General features: G+C 40.9%; 1 protein-coding gene across 10 annotated transcripts in view; it reads left to right on the top strand.

The window, feature by feature from the left end:
• The window catches only part of FHIT (fragile histidine triad diadenosine triphosphatase), a 1,457,066-nt gene that overhangs the window by 1,195,624 nt on the left and 243,240 nt on the right, over nt 1-18,202 (top strand). For all 10 annotated transcript variants that reach the window (XM_035725008.1, XM_035725007.1, XM_035725006.1 and 7 more), the window contains 2 exons: nt 5,471-5,616; nt 8,029-8,058. In XM_035725008.1, coding sequence (XP_035580901.1) covers nt 5,471-5,616; nt 8,029-8,058 — 176 coding nt within the window. The remainder of the gene's footprint in view (nt 1-5,470; nt 5,617-8,028; nt 8,059-18,202) is intronic.

The following is an 18,202-nucleotide window of genomic DNA, read 5'->3' as shown; positions in this document are numbered from 1 at the left end:
CAGGCTTGGGTAGAATTCTAGTTTTAGCCTCATGTTGAGTGTGCTGTCTTGCACAAGTTTCTCATTTTCTATAAGCTATACTTTCCTCATCTGCAAAATAGGAATTATAATAGTACTTTATGGGTTTGTTTGAAAGATGAAGTAAATGAGAGTACATATGTAAATGGCCAATGATTATGGCCAAAGAAGGAATGTCTGACAGCTTTCTTGAAAGCTAACCATAAGTTGCTAGGACATTTTCAAGGACAGATCTTGGTCCAAATTTGGAGAAATAGTTTCTGATTTTAGAAAATTGAAATGCAAGACCATACTGAAAAGTTTATCTCACACCCCTAGGCAGAGTTAGATTCTGCCTCCTGTGTGCTCCCACAACATTCTGTACTGATTTCTATCAATAGTCTTCATCTCTCCGTGTTGTGATGATCTGTTTATACTGCATGACAGTTTGGGACATCAGAGTGTGAGCCCTTCAAGGTCAGTTACTCTGCTGGATTCATCTTGGTGCCCTAGATGCTAGCATAAGCCCTGGATTGAGAGGAGGCTGTAGTGGTGGGATGGGTGGATGAGTGGGTTGCCAGCTGACCCACTAGTTGAATTACTTCCCCATTTGTAAAATTCACTTGAAATCTCATCTGCACTAGGAAGTGATCTTTGATTTTCCTCTGCTATGAGGAGTCTCTTTGTGGACCACAGGAGCTAAACTGTAACTACCCCCTTCTCTTCTTTAAAAAAAAAAAAATGTTACTACTAAATGGACTTTTCTACTTTAGATTAGAGAGGGAGACCAGATCCCATATGATATTCTCTTTCACAGGTTCTCACCCGTGATGAGTCCTGGATAAATATAGATTAAACTCAATTATGTAGATTAACTTCTTTGAGGGTTATCATGCATGTTGGCTAAAAAGTCTCTTCAGTATTAATCCCAAGCAAAGAGGACTCAAAAGAAAGTGTTGTAGCAGCCGATGTATAATGTGGGATTTGCCCATTAACAATGCCTAAGAATCTCTAAATTAAATTATGCTGCATCTGTGACATTACCTTAAAACTATTGACATATAAACAGTTGCAGTAGAATTACAAGAGCTGTCTGCTATTCTTCAAAATTAATTTGCTTTCTCTGAGTTGTTTGTCTATGAGAATCATGCAGCGCATGATACCCACCATCTTTAAGCAATATGGTGTTTTCTTCCAAGGCTTACGTACTTATTTTGAGAAAACGCTTTTATTTTCAGTTGGATTTGTGAATAACATATTGTTCTGGTGCTCTCATGTGTTTGTAGATCATATGCTTCGTTCTTACAATTAAAGATGGCAGAAACTCCTTTAGTTGGATTGGGAGCAACACTCATGATTTATCTATATGATATTATCACCGTAACACATTTTCAGACTGTGATTAGTCTTTAAAAGCATCAAAAGTGCTACACAAGTTCATGAAATTTCTCTATCATGCTCAGGTGTTTTCCATAGAAAGTGACAATTTTTAAGATACCATAATGATGTTTGTCCAATATGCTATTTAAATAACAGTGTGGTCCTCAACTCAGGAAAAGAATGGAGCCCCCAAATAGTTCTAACTTCCTTTAGTTACCTCTTACTAATGTGATTCCTCTAAACCAACGGTTGACATTATTAGGTCCATGGCCAAATCTGGCTTGCCCCTTCTTTATGTAAATAAAGGCTGACTGGGATATAGCCACGCCTACTATTGTTTGTCTTGTCTATAGCTGCTTAGGCATATAGCCCACCAAACTTTGAATTTGACCGTCTGGCCTGTTGCAGAAAATGTTTGCTGACCTGCATTAAATCCTTTATGAACCTGCTTATATTTCGGGAGCCATGGGGTACTGGATCAAACTCGGAGGTCACCTGTAGTTGCCCTGGAGCCCTTGCCTTACTAAGGTGTCCCAGGTTTGGCAGCATTGGGTCCTTCCCTCTGCCTCTGTATCCTCTGAACCTCCCAGAGTACTGCAGTCACTTATTTTGGTGCCCGTCTCCTGGACTGGAAGAACAGGAGCAACTTCCTGTTTTCCTTTGCTATTCCCAGAGCCTGGCACAGCGTCCACACTTACCTGGTGCTCACTGTTCACTGAGTGAACAAATGAATTACAATTCCTAGTCAGAGTATAAAGCAGCGTTTTTATAGGTATAGTTTATCTGAGACTCTGAATAATCTAGATACCACTTCTTTCTCTTTTTTATAATTACATAAAAAGTTTTTTTTACGATTACATAAAAAGGGTTTTTCACAAGGATTTTACCCTCATCATTACATTTCCTTTGTGCTCGTATGAAAATTAATTTACGTTAAAAACAAGTTTACTTTTTTCCAGCTCACATTGGTTCTGATTATGCTAAATATTAGGAAGAGATCTCTTGGAATTAAAAAAAAATCTTGCAGACTCTCCCAATCTTGTGTAGATGGCTGAAAATAAATGGATGTTGTCTCCATTGACCATTTGTCAGGGTCTTAGTACTCAGAGATAGCTGGTAAGAAGGTCTGCTTCATAATGTATTCGCTCATTGCAGCAATGCTTATTAAGTCTGGTGTTCTGGGCAGGGGTGAACCAGTGGTAAATAAGACAGTCTTCACTCTCATGGAGCTGATGTTCTCATTCAGGTAGGTAGTAGCCAACCCAGAAAACTGCCAGGTGGTGGCAGGGCCTCTGGCAGGATGGAAGTCAGGTGATAGAAGAGAGAGTAACCGGGTAGCAGTTTAAACTGGTGGTCCTGGAGTGCTCCTTGGAGGGAATAGCATTGGAATTAGAATTGGAATGATAAGAAAGAAGCAGCCATGCGAAGATCATGGGGAATTGAATTGTAGGCAGAACAAACAGCTGGGACAAAGGCCCCCCCAGTCTGGGAAGGAGTTTAATGTGTTAGACGAACAGAAGGAAGGCAAATGTGGCAGATGTATAGAGCATAGCGGAGAAGTGGGGGGAGAGGAGCTTCAGGAAGTAGGTAGGCAGCAGTGGGGACATAGCCTGTGTTCGGCTTAGGACATAGGCTCTTTTCTGCTCTGGTTTCAGAGGAACTGAGGGATGGTGGTTGGTCCTGACTTCCTGATGCCATTTAGTACCTAGAATGGCCTGGGGAGACTAGTGAGTCAGCTGTTGGTCAGGTCGGTGACTCACACAGTAGCCAGGAGTTCCAGAGCCCCACCCTGTGTAAATCCAGACCCATCTACCTCGCTATGGAGTCCTCTGAAGCCTAGGTCAAGATGCCTGTTTGTCCATCCGTTGGGTCCCAACAGAACAAAGACAATGATTACCTACATGAACACCTGCCCAAGTAAGCACCTTTAAAAGTTAACCCTATTTCATCTTATTCACATGGAAACATTGTTGCAGGCAGGTAAGATGTTTTCTTAATAAAGGGTTAGATTTCAGGAAATATACATGTTGGGGCAACGTGGCCTAAATGGGCGGGTGAAAAATATTCACCTAAATGAGAATGTGTTTAGCCTGTCCAACTCTTTTGTGACATGTTGTTATTAGTATTATTAACGTTCAATTAATAATGTATGTGATATACGACCCTGTGGTTCAGTGTACACAGGATGAAGTAGCTGACAGATTCAGCCATTTTGATTCACTTCCATAAATGTTTTGATTCCTTAAACATTGGGTCAAGCCAATCCTTAGCATCAGACAAGGAGAATGAACAGATAATAAAATATTTTTTATGGCATTGGGACAAAAAAAAAAAGTTTCGGTTGTCACCGATATTACTAAAGTTATCAGATACAAAGAATTTCAGATTCGTTCCAACAATTTTGACAGTAAGCCATTGTTTAAATAAAATGTCCTTCCTTCCCCACGTGGTCGCTGTGTTTAGACATAGCTCACCACGACAATTATGGGTATTGTTGGAAGCTTGCAAAGTTGTCATCTTGCTGTGGTTTGGTGAAGTCAGGGTCTAAGGGAGTGGGGAGGGAGGAGGAAGGAGAAGGAGGTGCCGGGAGGAGGATGATGGGAAAAGGTCTCTTTTAACAAAGAAAAGGCAACTCAGTGGGAGTGGAAGCTGGCAATCTGCTAAAAGGAAATGAAAGGAAATTCTTCATTTCTAAACGGTTCATTGACCCATGATAATAAAGCAGCCCTGCCAAAGAAGGATAATTATCTTTTTAAGTATCTGATGCCCTGTGGGTGAAGGCTTCCCTTCTCCTCTCTTGAAAAATGAACTCAGATTAAACAAATGCTCCTTTCCCTAGTTTACCGTTGACATGAATTTCCTGATTATGAGCAAAATTAATCAGTTTTTCCTTTCTCCCCCCTCCCGCTTCTCTTATGGAAATCAGGCCCACCCAGCTGAGCTCAGTGCATTTCCCTTTGGGCTCTGAGTCCTACCAGTATGATGGTCTACAGTGCTTGATATGCTGGTGAGACTAGCAATCATAGAATTGGGGTTTTATTATGCCCTTTAGCTGCTTAGCTTTAGGCAAAGCATGCTCTTATAAAACGAGAAGAAACGGGAAAAAAGAAAGAAACAGAAAAGAGCATTAGAGCACTTTTTTTCTCCTGCTGGTACCTGAAATCTAAACAAAAAATAATATATCTATCTGTGTGTGTGTGTATACCGTATATATGTGTGTGTGTGTATATATATATATATATATATATATATGCATATATGCCCAATTGTATGCATGTAGCCACACATATATGAGGGGTTCAGATACACAGACAACTGAAATGTTATTGATGGTGTAACATTGAATATTAATTTGCCACCAACATTTTTTTTTCCTCTAGATTTTGTTTGTTCAGGCCAATATCATAAATATGTTGACTTGCCTTCAGACGGTTTTGTTTGCCTAAGTAAAAAAACAAAAACCCTTTCTTCTTAAGTTCATGATTTACCTTCAACTGGCTTCCTGAATTCTTAATAATCAATTTGAGGAACACTTGTCATAAATTGCTTAACCCCATGGTGCCTCTCTTACCAGAAATGAAGGGCACTGTACATTTTCAGAATGTCAACACTCCTTTTACACAAAAATAAAATAACTCCTATAGTATTTTCATTACATTTTTCTGTAAAGAGATATTGAAATTAAAATTTTAATCATGGATGTTCTGCTTGCTTTTCCAACCCAGTGCCTTTAGCTGCTTGAGAAGACAGAGCTTTCGAATTGGGGTCAGGAGATAATGGTCCAGAATAGATTTTGCTTCTTGGCATAATCATTTCAGCCAGCACTTGAGTCTTTCTGAACATTAATGACCCTTTCCCTTAAAAGAATTTCTTCAGTGTGCCATCCCTTCCCCTTCAAAGTATAATTAACCATGTTTATAAGCTCTTTTTGAACTTCCTGGAGTTTGGTGGTTGGTAAATATTTGTTCTTTTATTCCTTAGTCTTTGAGAGTTGAGGTCTTGGGCCAAGGGGATTCAGTACTGTGGGCATAAACTTCTTGGTAAAAATACTTCCCAAAGAAGCAAAAGTGTGCCTTAACAGAACTCACCACAGATGTCCTCGTGTGTCCCCTTCGGCCAGTGGAGCGCTTCCGAGACCTGCGTCCCAATGAAGTGGCGGATTTGTTTCAGGTGGCCCAGAGAGTTGGGCTGGTGGTGGAGAAGCATTTCCAGGGAACTTCTCTCACATTTTCCATGCAGGTGAGTGTACAGATAGCTCAGAAGTTATTTTTCTTCCTTTTCACACCCTAGCGTTGGGCTTTCTCTCTCTTTTAAGCTGCCATCTCACTTGTAAGGCAGCTGTGGTTGTTCATGTCTTTCATAGTAGCAGAAAAAGGTGTTACTAATCCAGGACCGCCCTACTATCTATCCTTGGCCCCAAGGTGGACTATGGAATGTCAGCTGAGACACTGTCTGCAGCATTGTTTACAAAGCAGGTAGGAAAAATAGACACGTGATTTCATGGGCATTAAGACATTCCAGATCTTTTCCTGGGACTGGGGCCGGACAAGTCATTTTTATTGCATGGTAAATATGTCTTGAGCACTGCATGGGCCTAGCCTTGCTCTACCTCAGGATAGGAGAGATATGCAAGTTACATGGGGCCTTGTCCTCAGAGGGTTCCTTTTCTCTTTAACTCAAGCGCCAGTAATTGATTGTGGATTGGTATGAAGCTGGATTGATCAAATATTCTGTGCGGCCTGCTTCCCAGGAAGAAAATGAGACACCAGCCGCCCCCCCCCCGCCCCCCCGCCCCGATCACTGGAGATCTTTAGGCAGAGGTAGAGCCAAGTGGAGGAGGAGGAGGTCTGTGGTGAGTCATCAGCTGTGGGAATTGAGTAAATCAATATAACATATCCTGTGCCCCTTCAGATCCCCCTTGGGAAGAGTTGGGGAGTATCCATACCTAATTAAAGTCCTTAGTGGCCTTGAAATCAGATGACTCTGCAGGGACCCTTTGGAAAGAATTGACTTCTTCCATCATGTGATATCTTGCCCTCAGTGCTTTAGTTATGCAGAATATTGACCATCCTCCTTCAACTCTCCTCATGTCCCCACCGTAGACCTTCAAAGAGACCAGGTAAAGAAGGCCACTATTTTCAGGTTATGAAAGGCTCAAACTAAAACTGCTCTTAAATGCTTCTTAAAAATTTTTTTGCTGCCATGTCTGTGTTGAGAGTAAACTTCCCTTTAAAATTGTGTGTGTGTGTGTGTGTGTGTGTGTGTGTGTGTGTGTGTGTGTTGCATGTCAAACCATGTGAGTCACCTTCATGCCAGTAATTAATCTCAGGGTGGGTTTATCAAGCTTATGCTATAAATCATGTTTCCGGAGAGACCAGATGAAGGCAAGTGGCTGAAGACATCTTTCAGTGTTAAATGAAATGCTAGAAGAAAATTCACATTCGCTGGAAATAGCCAGGGCTAGTTATCTAACATGATTTATTAGAAAGTGAATCCCATAAACATAGGAACAGACTTGTGCATAGCACCTGGAGTACTTTCATATATGCCGTGTTTTCAAACCCCTTAAAGCTTTAAACCACACTAGGATATTTATTCCACAATCGTGTGACCCTCCCTCCCCATGGATACATATATAGATAAAGGAAACGAGAGTTTTACAAAACAGCAGTTACCCTTTCAGTGCACTCTAATCGTTTTTGTTATATTATCTGGTTTGTTTTTAGTGCTGATCACAACCCATTAAGCTGACTTCATGACCCACTAATGGGCTGTGACTTCAAGTTTGAAAACCACTGATACATAGTTCTACTTAATCTTGGCCACAGCAGGCCAAACTTTCTTACCCATTAGTCTGGGTCACAGAGGCAGAAAGACTTGCTAAAAGTTGCAAGGTTTGATTCAGTTTTACAATTTTTGATTGTAGACATTGCTTGTTCTGTTATCTCAAACCAGCTAAACACTTGTTTTTGCTTTGTATTGTGACTGATGACTGGGTAAGTTGGCCCATTTTCAACTAAACCAATAGTATTGTTGGGTTTTAAAAAGCTGAGAGAAGGAGCCAGGATGGGAAAAAGGCCCAGCAAAAATGAATGCTCCTACTTCCACCCTCCCGCACCCCCACCAAGGTCAGGACAGCCAGAGAGGGCCCACTCTTGGGTGATCTTCCCATATAAGATAGCCCATACTCTTGCTTAATGGTTTATTTTTACAGTAGGTGTCTTTTTCTTTTCTTTTCTTTTTTTTTTTTTTTTGAGCAGAGACTTCTAGTAATCAGACATTAATTAAACTACATCTGATTTAAAGATAACCAAAAGGTGTGATAATTTACCTCCTCAAACATTTCCAGCCTTCCTTTAATGCAATTAAAACCATAGCCGAGAGCAAAGAGCATGGAAAGTAGCAAGAGGGTTGGCTCACTGGATAATTTATATCATTTTTATACATAACTTTTCACTTACTCTCAGGCAGAAATGGAGAACTGTCTGGTCCCACACATTTGAAGTGAATGGTCCCCATGAGAATACTATAAATTAACACACAATGAAATTGGATCTAAATTATTAACAGGAGATATTTCTGAATAAGTAGGAGATACCATCTATCTGGTATCACCTCTGTTATTTATCTATTTTTTTTTCCTCCTTCCAGGATGGCCCTGAAGCTGGACAGACTGTGAAGGTGAGTGCTTATTATGTGCATACAAATTAATAAGGGGCAATTATGAGAACTAATAAAAATCACACTGAGCCATTTGCAGCACATTGCTGGTTCATTATGTTATCTTCGAGGTCAGAGAGACCCTCAGTGTTAGAGCCATAAATCCTGGCATTATAAACTATGCCAAGCAATATGTTTCCCATTAGTTGACAAGACATTTACCTTTTGTAGTAAAGTTATTATTGTGTAAATGCCAAAACAGAAGCTAAATCAAGAAGTCCAAAGACAGAGACAAGTCAAAGGAGTTCTGGGTGAGGTCTCATCTAGGGAACAGCATGTGAGCCCTGTGTGGATTGGCAGGTCGCATGTGAAGCCGGGGTGTCCGTGTTCTTCACACACCCTCTTTCTGCCGCATCGTTCTTGAGCACCGGGCTACATGAGGTGCTTGCCCACGTGCTTGCCCACAGTTCTCCCTTCACTGCGTGCTCTGCTTCTCTCTCTTTCCACCCACATACCGCATACTTTTTCTCCCTTTGTACTTCATACCAAAATTCTAACCTAATGGAGTCAGTGGAGCTCAAAGATGGGTTTTTAAATGTGCTAAAAGAGGAAAGGAGGATTTATTAGGATACTCTCTGCTTCCCTAGTAAAATAAAATAAAAGAATAAAATCCTGGCTGATTCTGAAGCTGGATTTCAGCCCCCTTCATACAAATGCAAATTCCTCTGCAGTTAGGTCCTACACCTAAATCATAGAAAAGGCTATTTTTTTTTCAGTGCTAGAAATCAGAAGGAAGTCAAACCAGGGTGATAATGTGTGATACTTTGCAAAATACGGTTTTATGGCTTCAAGACTTGCTGTGAGCGGCTAAGGTAATGCTTGGTTCCAAACAGTGCCCCCCAAAAAACATAGTTCTTTTTTGATATTAGTTTGCATAGGGCTTTAATATTTAACAGAGCTTCTGTGGGACTTTTAATAGAATCTCTGGGAAGTATTTGTGAGGAACAAATGTCCTATAGGGAGGGACTGCCATCAAGTTCTTTATGATAGAAAAGAGCCAGCCTCCTGATTGCTCCAGACATATGATGTCATAAGGACGGAGGGGACTCATAGCTTCCCTCCACCCCACTGTCCACCCCCTGCCAGGCTCCTAAACATGCAGCCACTAAAAAGAGTATAATATGAATAGCTTCTTTTTCAAATCATTTCTTGAAATACAAAACACAATGTTTAAGTCTGGTTGGTAGTTTTTTAAAAACTCAGTATGCAGGGCTCAGTCAGTTAAGCGTCTGCCTTCGGTTCAGGTCATGATCCCAGGGTCCTGGGATGGAGTCCTACATCGGGCTCGCTGCTCAGCAAGGAGCCTGCTTCTCTCTCTCCTTTCCCGCTATTCATGTTCTCTCTCTCTCTCTTAAAAAAAAATCTTAAAAAAAAAACCAACTCAGTATGCAAATGTAAATTCCAACAACACCAGATTTAGTTAGATGCTGCGTGCACTATCTGACTGAATTCCTTCAGCTGTTGGAAGTACAGCTGTAGATGAATAGCTAATAACGTGGGAGAATGCACAAACCCTAGCAAGTGGAATGCACAGGTTGATAAGATGTACATATTAAATATATCCTTAAATTTATATGAATATATATGTAATATCTCAAAATTTCATCTTGGAATTCTGAAGGGGGTATTAAAATTATGTCCTATGCAAGCAGGCACTGAATAGAGACAAAAAGTAGATGCATGGTTGCCAGGGACTGGAGGAAGGAGGGCATGGGGAGTGACAGCTCAGGGGTCAGGGTTTCTTTTTAAGTTGATGAAAATGTTGTGGAATTAGATAGTGGTGATGTTCTTGCAATGTTATGACTATTCTAAAACCTACTGAATCATACATTTTAAGGTGGATGATTTTATATTTGAATTCTATCTCAATTAAAGAGAGTAATAAAACACAGTAAAAAAAAAAAAAATCCAATGAACACCAAGTCTAGCAGGGCTGGGCCCCAAGGCTGTAGACTCTCTGATTCTAATCGTGACCACCCTTTTGGTGTCCCAGTTATCTAGCCAAAAAAATTAATAGTTTTGTTAGCTTCAATGGAGTAATCCTTCGCCTATAGGACTCATACACGAAGTGTTGAACATGATTATTATCCTCACCACTGTTGTTATTTAACGTAAGTTAATTTTTTTAACAATTCCATATTTTTGAATCAGTAGATTGTATTGCTTTGGACATCTCTTACCTGTTTCCAGCCTAATCACAGAATTCCCCCAATATGCATGAGGGGGGGGCCTCTTACATCCTTTGTGGAATATAAAGTGGTGAAAAGAAAACAACCACACACGTACAGATGAAAACCTCGATTGGTGTATGACAAAGTTTAGAAAACTGTCCTTTTAGACCAAGTCCACGTATGTGAAATTGTCTAATCTATGTTTTTCCAAGTGCATTCCTTATATTACCTGCACAAACATTAATTTTGGTGTTAGTTAAAAAAAAATAGTTGACACTCTCAGTTCTCGTTCTAAATCTTGAATCACCTACTTAGATATTTAAGTGTTTGGGGCTTGGGAGTCTTCATCGTGAACCAACACACCATGAGTCTTTTCAGAGGTTGGCTGTTGATCACCCTTGTTATTTTATGGTGATAAAACAGTAGCTGGTAAGGGCCACAACCCCCTGACGCGTGGAAGCCAGCCTTCCAGGAGCCAGGCCCCCAGCGAGCCGGGCAGCACCTTCAGTATTCAGTTGTCTGGTTCTGAATCCTGCAGTTCAAGAAGGAGCACTTCATATTCTGAAATTCACTGACTTGCCCCTTTCGGGGTAGCATTTGACAGCCTGCCGTGGAGCGCACAGTGACCGTGAGCTTCATCTCTGCCTCTGTGTCTGACTCTTGGTATTCTGCCTGATGCCTGGCTTTGGAACCATTTATGTCTCATACTGGGTGGTAAGAACAGTAAGCCCAGTAATGATCTCTTCCCCTGAAGCCACTGTTATTGTGAGTGAAGGTGTACCCCTGCGTGAGACTCTCGAACGTGGTGCCCCTTTAGGGTTTTTTTGTTTTGTTTTGTTTCGGGGGCTTTCGATGCTGTTTTGCAAAGAACAAGGGTGGCCCCATCTACTTAGTAATTCGTAGCAGGAAAGGGAAATCGGCTCTTATTTTTCAGTTCATTATTCAGTCTCCTTTTGAATTCAAAAGTAATAAAGCCCTGCTCTCTACCCGGTGATCATTGCAACAATTTGGGCATCCTGCAGGCTTGAGAAACAATCCTTTTTTTTTTTTCTGGTTTTAGGCCTGTATCACAATATACATCTGCATATCGCTGTATATACGTGTACAGCCGTATGTCGCTGTTTTATTAGCCTTTTCTCCCATCCCCCATCTGAAGTGGCTCTGCCAAAGCCTTTACTCCCTATCCTGTTGTCTTACTTGAGTTCCTTCAAGGCATTCTTTACTGTTTTTTTATTCGTTTGTGTAACTGTTTTTGTTTCTGTACCTATATTTCCTTAGCCCCTCAAAAATGGTAGCTTTTGAGCACCTGCTTTTTGTCATTGTCTACTATGGCCCTTTTGGTTGGTATGGGGAAGATAACGGGACTTTGACAGAGCAAATCTCTGCTCGTCAGTTTCTAACTTGAGTTAAAGCAGCCAATGATAGGTATTGCATGTCAGTGTGTAGTTGGGGTGTTGGTTTCTTGGGATTTCTCTCAAGAATCCCCTGTATTTCAGGCATCACTGACAAAGACCAGAATTTCCACTAATCAGGTTCCCAAATCATATTCCAAAATGTGATTTCAACTAGCCAAATTATTAAAGGCGGTATTCTGCCCTTTAAAAGGGATTCTCCTTAGTAAGTTTAATGTGAGATATCTTTTAGAATACTTACTATGTGCATCTTTGGGTGGGAGGGTGTTTGAGGTATATTAAAGAGAGAAATTTATGGCAGGCAGGTAATCTAGAATCTCATAAGAACTATTTATAGAATATGCTTGCTTACCCTTTTCTGTGTTTGTGGACTTGAATCCCCTACTTATTTAATTTTCTACTATTAAGGCAGTGGGAAGCGTCTTCATTACTATTGATATATTAGCAGTTACTTTTCAGATTGCTTAGGAAAGAACAAGAAAAGGAATTCTTTTAAAAAGTGTGATTTAAAAATTAAAACCAGGGGCACCTGGGTAGCTTAATCAGTTAAGCATCTGCCTTCAGCTCTGGTCATGTTCCCAAGGTCCTGGGATCGAGCCCCGCCTCAGGGAGCCTGTTTCTCCCTCTCCCTCTGCTGCTCCCCCTGCTTGTGTTCTCTCTCTCTCTGTCAAATAAATAAATAAAATCTTTTAAAAATTATAAAAAACAAAAAATTAAAATTAAAACCAAAACAAAAGCGACTATTCCATTTACTGAGGGGTCTCTATGGTCCTAGAGCAGATTTTCTAGTGGCGATTTGGTAATCTTTTCAATTCATGAACATAGAAGACATTTTAGCTCTTCATGAAGTCCAGTAGTTAATACACTTTGGTGTCAGTCAAAGGTTCCATAGGAATATTAGCTCTACTATTTTACTGTGGACTTTGGGCAGGACTCTTAACCCCTCTGAACATCTGTGCCTTCATTTTTCAAATGGAGGGACTCCTGCCTATTGTACTGAGTGATGGCGAGGAGAAACCAACATGAATAGATAGCCCAGTCCACCACATACTGTCCCTGGGACCTTGTGCATGTCTCTTAATATTAACCTTACCCTCAGTTTTCTCATCTGGAAAATAGGCACAGACTGGACTTAAGGAGAATATACTTGGCATTGGGATTGTTTGTGGCCCTGCTGAGTTCACAGTAACACACTGAATTCTGTCACTGTTAACTTTTGCCATTTTGCTTAAATTCTTGGGAAAACTTTCTTCTGATCATATGACTTGTGCTTTGAATATCGACTTTAAATTTATTATAAAAGTGACCAGTTGAACATTCAGAAACCTACCTTATTAGTTGGGGTGGGGGAAATCTCTACCCTGATATATTTTTAGCCTCTGCTGTACCCCTACAGTAATAGGTCACTCATGGTTCCAAGCCAAAGTTATACTTCAGTTACTTGAAGTAGATTTTCACAAAGCAGAAACCTGCACGCCCCCTTCTGCTGATTCGGTAGGTCTGGTGTGGGACCCAGGACTCTGCATTTTAACAGATACTGTAAGTGATTCCCATGCACACCTTAGTCCAGTGCATAGCATCAAACTAATGAGAAGATACAGAGGAATCTCCACATAACTCCTGGCTTTCAACCCAAATGAATTCCTAAAATTTGGTGTGCACGGAATGGAGAAATTGACATCTTGAGAATGAAAATGATTTTACTCGACTGTTATTTCTTATTTTCATCTGTAAAGAAATTTCACAAGAGCTGTAATTTGCCAGAGAACTTTTATCCTTTGATTAAAGCCATGACAAAAAGTGCCTCGCCTGTGTTTATATCTCATGCCTGCACTACTGCGGGAAGAATTCGTATTTTAAGGACACAGTAGCTTTTATCTTGTGGAATTGCCTGAGAATTTACATCTCTTCTCTCACAATGAGTCCAATTTTGCCTGAATTTGGTAACCCAAAACCGATTTTGGTGCTCAGGGGCTGGGTTAGGGTATACATGGGGGAGTGGACACCTCCAAACCTGCCCCTCCCTTCTGGCACGTATGTGTGTGTGACTCTCCCCCCGGCCCCTTCTGGTGATCTGGGGACAAAACCTCTGGAGCCTGGCTCTCCAGGCAGTAGAAAGGAACCATGAGCCTGCCCGTCTCCTGTGGGAAACTTTCTCTTTCTTTATTAGACCTCGAGCCTTCTTCTAAGTAGGTATCAAATCATTGTGTTTTTCCATTTCTAAATCGTTAATTTTGATTTGCATGATGTCATGCAAAACCCTGAAAGAAAAATTACCCAAGCCCCCTGGTGTTTTCTGGTTACTATTTATTTTTTTTCTTTGTTCTTTCAATGTCACAGGCAGCTTCGGTAGATGGGATGGGGGATGCTGGAAATGGAGTGAGGATGGAGGGGAAATGTCATCAGGATTCCAGCATACTGACAGAGAGGGAGGTCTCTGGAGCCAGATGGCCTGGTGTCAATCCCAGAGCTGTCACCTACCAGTCATATGACCCAGCAAAAGTCAACCTTTCCTAGCCCCACCATTCATCTATAGATTGTTATAATGAGGGCCTCAGTGATCCCCTACCTCCTAGGAGTGTTGTGAAGACCAAGTGCCTTTAAAACTTGACATACTTGACGTACAGTACATCTGAGTAAGTGTTTGCTTTAGTTTTATAATTTTCACTTAATCTTCATCACCCTTAATAGTGGGCATTGGTATTTTACACTTGAGGAAACCATGGTTTATGGAGGTAAAGTAACATATCAAACCACACCGCCTGACTGATAGTAGAGCAGAGATTCAAACCCAGGCCTGTCTGAGAGCAGTCTCCATTATATCACATGGCCAGCTATTCCTAAAAAACACCTTGCCTCCAGTATGCACAGGGGAAGGTGCACAAGGAGAGATTTTGTAAATATTTTTGTCACCCTCAACACAGATTAATTTGTATTATTTCGCTTTGCTTAGGATAATACTGGCTTCTCCCCCCAAATACCCAGAGAATTCTCTCTGTTTAACTTTATTATACAGGTGAAGGTTAACTAAACTAAATGCTGCTTTATTGCTTTATGTCAGTTTGCAGCAGAATGATATGTTTTAGATGTTTAATTTTTCATTAGTGCTACCAAACAAATTTCTTTAGTGTAATTGGACGACCTGACCTAAGCAAAGTGGATATTTGGCCGTTAAATTTATTTTGAGATGCGTAGAGCAGAAATATGGCAAATGTTGAAGATAGATTCTCAATGCCAATGTTTTACAGATTTCAGTAGGGTGTCTTTTACACCTGATGTTCAGTTGGGGGCTTTTATGTAATCACTGTCAAGTCAAATATCCTGTGAAAAGCAAAGTGCTCTGTGGACCCAAAAATGCTGTATCAACGTAACGTGTAATTATTCAGAGTCACCTACTTACCTTTGTTGCTGCAGTCAGGGATAGTCACTCACTCTTGCCGTTTTGCTGTGGAATACTAAGTGCTCAGTAAGTCATCACCGAAGGAATTTCTTTTTCACTCTTTTGCTCTGTACGTTTCAGGCCTGGGAAATAATGTGTAAAATTCTCCAATTCCGTACAACCAGCTCATGGTAGGTTTAAAGTTTTGAACCTGTGGCATCTAAATAATTGGCTTAGCCAGAATGTCAATCCTATGTAAACAAACAAAAAAGAGAGAGAAAAAAAAAGAAACATGAAAGAAAAGGTAAAGTTAACTCAGCCCAATTAGTCATGTGACAAGGGTTCAGTTTTGATGAGATGTGGTCATGTCAGTCTCAGTAGACGAACCATTTGTTATAAACCACATCACACACCTTATATATCACATGGGGAGGGAACATCCATTAAATAATAAATATGGAAGCAGATTCCTTATAGGCTGTCTATATTAAATGTAAAAATGCAGATCTGTATATTGCTTCAAAATTTGGACACAAATAGGGTTGGGATCCCCTCATGTGGAGACAGGAAGGAGAAGGAGCACACTGTAGGGTGTCAGGGGCACCCAGGGACCTTCAACTCCATAGATATGTTTTATTTTTAAGTTGAGTAATGTGTACCCCTTTGTTCATTACATTATTTATATTTTGTGATACCACTGATATTTTAAATGTATTTTGAAAAACAATATACAGCTTTCTCTATAATTTTTTTTTTTTTCACAGAGGTCCCAGGGGAAGGTTTTCCATCAAGATATGACTATTATAACTCATTCTTTTTCCTTTATTATCCTTAGCTATAACTGGTTCTCATACTTCCTACGTTCAGATCTCTGATAATGGGGCCCATAAAATAGATTTTTGGAAAGCTCACAGTTGATTCTATTGTTGCCCAGATTTAGGAACTGCTGTGTTATGTATTTCTATAAATACATTTTGATTCTGGGTCAGTGACCTAGGCAAGATTCTTACTGCCATACCCACCCTAAGTTACTCAGTCCCTTTTAGGGGCTCCTCTTTGCCTTTTATACTAAAGCCATTAGTAAAATAATTCTTAAGATCCAAAAGCAGCTGGAATCATAAGGATTTGATGACTGAGCCTGAGTCAGATGGAAACCAGCTTAATGAATAATAGACATGGCAACCTGCAGAGCTACAGACACGGAAAAATTAGAATAATGACCTTCCTAATGACACTTAAGTGAAAAATACGGGGCTGGTGGAGGATCCGTCATGGCCCTTGGGACAAACACAGTGAGAAACTCTGCTCCCTCCCCCAGTGTGACTCATGTTAGTGCTGGGAAAGGATAATGTTGAAATTTTAACCTCACGTGTCACGAGCATTGATACTACACCTGTGGTCTCATAGCAGATTCCCTCTGTGGAGAAGCCACTCATCTGCCAAGATTAGGGAAATAGAGATGGACATCTCTGGAAGCCTCCTGAGTCAGATGAATCCCAAACCTCAGGGGGAGAGGACAAAATGGATGGTTTGAAATCCTTCTGAGTTCATTTGACATAGAGATAATATTTTGGGGTTGTGGTAATGAAAACTCCCATCCCCCCCCCCAGTTGTTTATTCTCTTAAATAAGCTTTTCTTGTTCCTGGTGTTACACGAAAAATCAACATGAAGTTGTGTAGGTTGTTGATCTTGCCTACAGTGGTTTGGAAGAATAAACAACGTTGAGTGAACAAAACGAACTCACCAAATATTCTTTTACTTCGTGGCGAAATCCATTCATCCTAATTTTCACATTCAGATACCCCACCATAGGGTCCATGTATCAGGACCTATTTCCTGAAAAAATATTTTCTTATCATGCTTTGTGTGCTGGGGCCCTGAAAAACAACCCAGCTGGGCCTTTTATTTGTGTTTCAGTTCATCCGTCGGTTGTAAATGTATGAATTCCCCGATGTAATCAGGTCCTAGCAGTATAATTTTGACAAAACTGTTTAGCCGTGGAAGGAGTAAATATGATTCCAAGCTCAGCTCTGCTATCAGATGACCAGAGATGAGAGTCACTCTCAAGGAAGAAACTCAGAGCCTGGGATAATTTGGAGAATCCCAGAAGGGTAAATGACCTTGGAAGGCATGTGGTATCATCACCTGTTGTGCATATGATCCCCCTCTGTAGCCTTTAAATTGGTCTGTCATCTTCCTCTCTATCTGGAAACCCAGTGTGCTGTGAGGCAGCCTCTTCTAGTTTTGAACCGCTTTGACCTGTGGTTGATGATGAAAATTTCCTCACCATGAAAGGTATCCTGTCTCTACCTCACAGGAAACGAGCATCCTGTCTGCTCATGTTTTATTACCTAGCACTCAGTCTTTATTATTTTAATTTATTCCTCCAGTGCCTACTATGCACCAGGTATTGTCACAGGCCCTGCTAGACCAAGAAGAGTGAGACCTAGTCTCTGTCTTTAAGGGCAGTCTGAAATAAGTGCTGTCGCAAAGAAAGACTGAGGGGTTGTGGAAGTTCTGTAGTACCTATGAATTCCTCTCCGAAGAAGTGTTTGGTGAGCACCTATTATGCATCGGGTACTGCCAGGCACTGGGGTACAGTGGAAGAACAATCATCCAGGGAATAACTTTCAACCTATTGTCTGTCTTCGTCTACATCCAAAGGGACATAGGAAATATTTGTGAGCTTTGAGCAGTATTAACAAGGCAGTAACAGGGTGCTGTGAAAGGAAAAACACGGAGGGAGGAAAGATGGTGGAGTGACTGCCCTAGATAGGGTGGCCAGCCCAGGCCTGCTGCAGAGGTAAACTGAGACTTGAGGAATGATAAGGATCCATCCCAGAGGAGAGCTGGGCAAGAAAGAGCATTTTGGGCAGAGGAGACAGCAGCAATGAGCTTGGCAAATTCTAGGATCTAGGAGATGATTGACAGCCCTGGGGAGCATGAATTTGGGGTAGAGAGAGGTGAGCAAGAGTCATACCAGGCCTTGTACACCCTGGTAAGGAATTTTAACTCAATTTTAAATGTATTCGGTGTTTGCATTTTATTCCAAGGGCAGAGGGTATTTCACCTGTGCCAGATGTGATGGGTCACCTTAATTAATTTGGTTTTTCAGTTTCTAAGCCCACTTTTCTAGAACTTG

Source organism: Zalophus californianus, chromosome 1 (genome assembly GCF_009762305.2).
Source record: "Zalophus californianus isolate mZalCal1 chromosome 1, mZalCal1.pri.v2, whole genome shotgun sequence".
Taxonomy (NCBI): Eukaryota; Metazoa; Chordata; class Mammalia; order Carnivora; family Otariidae; genus Zalophus; species Zalophus californianus.
Note: the sequence above shows the minus strand (reverse complement) of the source record. Positions and strands in the feature narration are given on the sequence as shown.